This window comes from Arachis ipaensis, chromosome B04, assembly GCF_000816755.2.
Source record: "Arachis ipaensis cultivar K30076 chromosome B04, Araip1.1, whole genome shotgun sequence".
Lineage (NCBI taxonomy): Eukaryota > Viridiplantae > Streptophyta > Magnoliopsida > Fabales > Fabaceae > Arachis > Arachis ipaensis.
Genome location: NC_029788.2, coordinates 132,880,908 through 132,885,557, shown reverse-complemented (window position 1 = coordinate 132,885,557; position 4,650 = coordinate 132,880,908). Strand labels below are relative to the sequence as shown.

The following is a 4,650-nucleotide window of genomic DNA, read 5'->3' as shown; positions in this document are numbered from 1 at the left end:
ACTCCAATAATAAAAAATAATAATAAAAATCAATAATTAGATTAAAAAAATCAAATTATTAGAGCTAATTCTCTAGTATATTTCATATTTAAATGCATATACTCTTTTTTCTTTAATTATTCAATATAGAATATTTATTTATGTCGGCATAAAAAACTAAGGGAGTACAAGTAATCAATTTCACAAGAGAATGTTTCTTTGTGTGATTATGTCTAACTTTTCTATTTTTTCTGTCTCAAAATTATTAGCCTTAAAAGAGTTGACTTTTAGTTATGGAAATGAGTTCACTTTCAAAAAGCATCTATGGCTTCTTTTTTTCCTATAGTAGTTTGCAAATGCAAGCAAAGCAAATGACAAATCAACCATCAATTATGCCTTTAGTTCGAAATGGAAGAATAATTCATATAGAAACTAGTATTTCATGTTTGATATTAAAAAATGCAGCAAAAATTTATCATAATTTATTACTTAACGAAAATGTACATACATGAGAGAATCTATATACTACATCATGTTGGAGATTAACGTTAAAATTTTCAACTCACAGATTATAAACTAAGATGCAAATTCAATCTTAATCCTTGTTCAGTACTATTAAGTTGACCACCACCACGGTTACCATTACTGTCAAGACTATCAAATCTTGACAGATATTGGTAACGGTGGTGGTGTAACAAATTTGTTGTGATCATGTGAGATTCTTCAAAGTAGATTTCGTCGTCACCACCACCACCATAGACACGACTTACAGGGGGAGCCATGGCTCCTCCTGAATGGTATGCATTATCACCAAAGCTGGTGGGTGTGCCACCACCACTTGTATAATAGAACCATGAAGATGCCTGAGAAGAAGGTTGTGGCGGCGGCACACCGGCACCACCACCAACAGCTAGAAGATGTGGCACCTGTGATGATGACATGATTGTGCTTTGAAAGTGTGAAGCAACAAAGCCACGTGCAGCTTGCATTTGAGCACGTTTCAGGAGCTGCCTCTCTTTCTTGTGTGCATTTTGGTGCCCACCAAGTGCTTGTGAATTTGCAAACTCTCTACAACAATACTGGCACTCATATTTTCTTGCATCCCTTGATGATGATGGTGATGAGTTATTAAAAGGGTCATCAAAAGAACAATTATCTTGTTCAGATTTCTGTGGTGGTGATGGTGATTGATTCATCAAACATGGTTGTTCTTTTTTATGAGTAGTAGTAGTAGTAGTGTTTTGATCTTTATTTGAGATCTTGTGATGAATGTTGATGCCAAAGAGCTTCAAAGATGGTGGGGTGGTAGGGGTGTTTGTGTTGGAATTTGCATGGTATTCAACAACTTCAGCCATATATGATCAATGAAGAAAGAGAGAAATTAATTAAAGCTACCAAGCAAAAAGATAGATATGCACCAAAGTTTATGTGATTTAGTGAATATGTGTGTGTGTGTGATTGAGGTATATAGAAAGTAGCTGTTGGGTGTGGTGGTCTTTATAAAAGAACAGTTTGAAAAGCATGCTAGGAAACAGGAAAACATAATCATATGAAAGCTAAACTAGAGTTTGTTGGGAAAATTCAAAATAAAGGGGAGAAGAAATAAAAAAAGGTATCAGATTTTGTTTAATAATGGAGAGAAGCAAAGTGTACCTTAATATTATTGCATTTTGTTTTTCAATTTTTTTTATTGTTCACGATATCTCCCAACTCGACAGGTTAAAGATTAATTCGTTGCGGATCGGATCTCTATTTAAAGGTCTGCTGCTGGTTAATAGATTGTTGCATGCACAAGGAGGAATTCGAACATCCGACACTTGCTTAAGCGAACGAACAAGGTGATTATTCGATTAACTCAAGTTGATTTTTTAGAATTTTATTTAATAATGTGCAAGGAGGAATGGTTGGACGATGATCAAAAGAGCGGAAAAAAATCAACTTAAAAATTAATAATTTAATGTGTCATTCTAAAATAAAAATTTTGAAAACGATATTTTAGTAGTTCGTTTTGGTATTTTTCAATGATGATTTTGAGTTGTGGGAACACATACTGTAGCTATAATGTTTATTATTATGTTATTAATTAGGTTTATATAAAACACATAACTGATGAATAAGTTTAAGTGCATCATGATACCTTAGATTTAATTTCTTAAAAAGATACAAATTGTATGTCTTGCTTTTGATTTTAATTTCTTTTGGATTTTAGCAGAAAGAAGAGAAGCTCAATCTTACAATGAAGTCCTAAAATTGGTCATTGGTATAAAACCAAGGGAATACTAGAAAAATAAATATAAGTCTAATTATAACTGAGGGCGGTTTACAGATAAAACAAAAGGGTATCTGCTTCTTTGGTTTAAAATGCTAGATACGTTTGTAATCTAGCTGAAGAACATATGTGTATATATAATAATATATATTATCATCTCTGAATTATTGGGCCAAAATAATAGATCAGCTCAATTAGATAAAGTGGGGGGTTTTGTATAATATTAGCTTAAATACATGAAATCCTAGCTGGCGTGTGATATAATATATTGCAACATATATATAACTCTTGGTATTGTGTGTAAAATTTCGATAAATATAAATATAAATTATTACTAATTAATTATTGATAAAAAATAATAATATTTACTGATAATATAATATTATATTACTCTTAAATGATTAATTGTTTGTATTAGATAAAAACTTATTTGTGACGATTTGTGACAAGTAAAAGAATAGTTCACAAGATGAAAAACCATGTTAGAGATATTAAGTACTACCTAATCATGGTTAATAAGTGAGGAATTAAGTCAAACATTGAGAGAGAAGGGAGTTATATATAGATTATTGAAATGACCATGCTCTAATAAGTTTATGTGGATTGAAGGTCCACACAATGACGTGTGGTGAATTGGTAGCTATCTCAATTCTCAAGCATGTTTGCGTGATTGACGTTGAGTTCGCCATTAATTATTAAGACAAAATCTATACGAATCTTACTAACTTCCACCACTTGGGTTCAATGTATTAGGATCATCTCATCAGCATTCCACATGCTCAATAGAATTGTGTACTAGATCATGTATAACATGGAACTAATGTTGCACGTGATCACAATTATATATATATTGAGTGATTGAGATGAGAAACTTTTCTTTAATTTTTCCTCAATTGACAACAAATCATGCATATATATTAACATGGTATAAGAACACATAATTAGCATAACACATGCTATGCAACTATTGCTTCTTTTTTTTTTTTTTCTAAAGTTAAGGGTGAGACTCGAATTCGATATTTTTAAATAAAGAAGGAAGATTATGCTATTTGAGTTATAATTCGTTAGCACTATTGTTATTATTATTAATCTATAAATTTTGTTAACTTGTATTTTACAGACATAAATTAAAGGTGAATGCTATTCTACCATCTCTAAAGTAATATGTAAGTTACCTCTCTGATGTGTTATATTTTAATTGGATGTTTCTTTTATACATTCTCTACTCATTCGTCGTCGTTGCGCCTCCCAAGCATCACAATCTCATTGGGTGTCTTATTTTCTCTTCCCAAATCATTCTTTCAGAAAAGGTACTCCAACTCTCTTTAATTACATTTATTCCACCGCATTGTACTCTTTCATCGTCGTCGTTACGCCTCCCAAGCATCACCGTCTCATTGGTGTCTTGTTTTCTCTTCCCAATTACTCCTCCCCACTCTTTTGTCATCGTCGTTGTGCCTCTTAAGTATTACCGTTTTATTGGGTGTTCCATTTTCTTCGTCTGTCAGATCGTCACCGTCTTCCAAGATATTATTAACTCTCATGAGATTAAAGTAACTCAAGTTAAAATAAACACCCAATTAAAATATGATACATCAGAGAGGGAATAACTTATCATCAAAAAATAATTTATAAAAATAAATTTTTTCATATTTTTATTACATTAAATACGTAAAAATATTTAAAAATTTTATTATTATATTTTCAAAATATATCTGTAAAATACAAGTTAGTTAAATCCTTGATTAATTGTTATTTATTATAATAATAGCTGAGCGGCGCTTGTATGTTCTGTAGGAGTACAATGGAAAATTAATCTTTCACATTTGTCTTATATAGATTTTGGATTATCTACTAAGTGATGGAGCTTTCAAATTGAGGTGGAAAAAAAAAATTAAAGTGTTGCGAAGTCCAGATCAAGTGAATGTACGTAGAGAAAGTATATGAAGGTGTTCATCATGGAGAAGCAAATTGATGGAATATCAATTATTGAGGTAATATAACTATATAAAATGATCACATACACCTCTTACAATTAAAACGTTATGCAATTGTTTTGCTATATATGTTTAATTTTTGTCCCCTCCTCTTATTATTATCCCTTCTCACCGCATTATTTATATACCTCAGCTCATAGAGAAATTAAATTCAATGAATATGTCCAACTATAAAATAGTTTCATTGCGAATGTTTGCATAATTGCATATACATATAATGTGAAATAATGTGTGGATTCACATTTTTCATCCACCATTGGTTGATTCAGCGTAAACTTAGTTATAATCATTTTTCGGTGATTAAAAAAAGAAGATAATAGTTTTATGACATTTATCTTAATATAACTATTGTTATACAGAAATATTACTTGTACATTATTAAAATTAACCACTAAAATTAGTTAT

The 4,650-nt window shown here is 30.8% G+C and overlaps 1 protein-coding gene across 1 annotated transcript; it reads right to left on the bottom strand.

Moving 5' to 3' along the window:
• On the bottom strand, positions 440–1,808 carry LOC107638204 (zinc finger protein 6). The gene has a single exon (XM_016341373.2). The coding sequence runs from the start codon at positions 1,332–1,334 to the stop codon at positions 549–551; it is 786 nt and encodes a 261-aa protein (XP_016196859.1). The 5' UTR covers positions 1,335–1,808; the 3' UTR covers positions 440–548.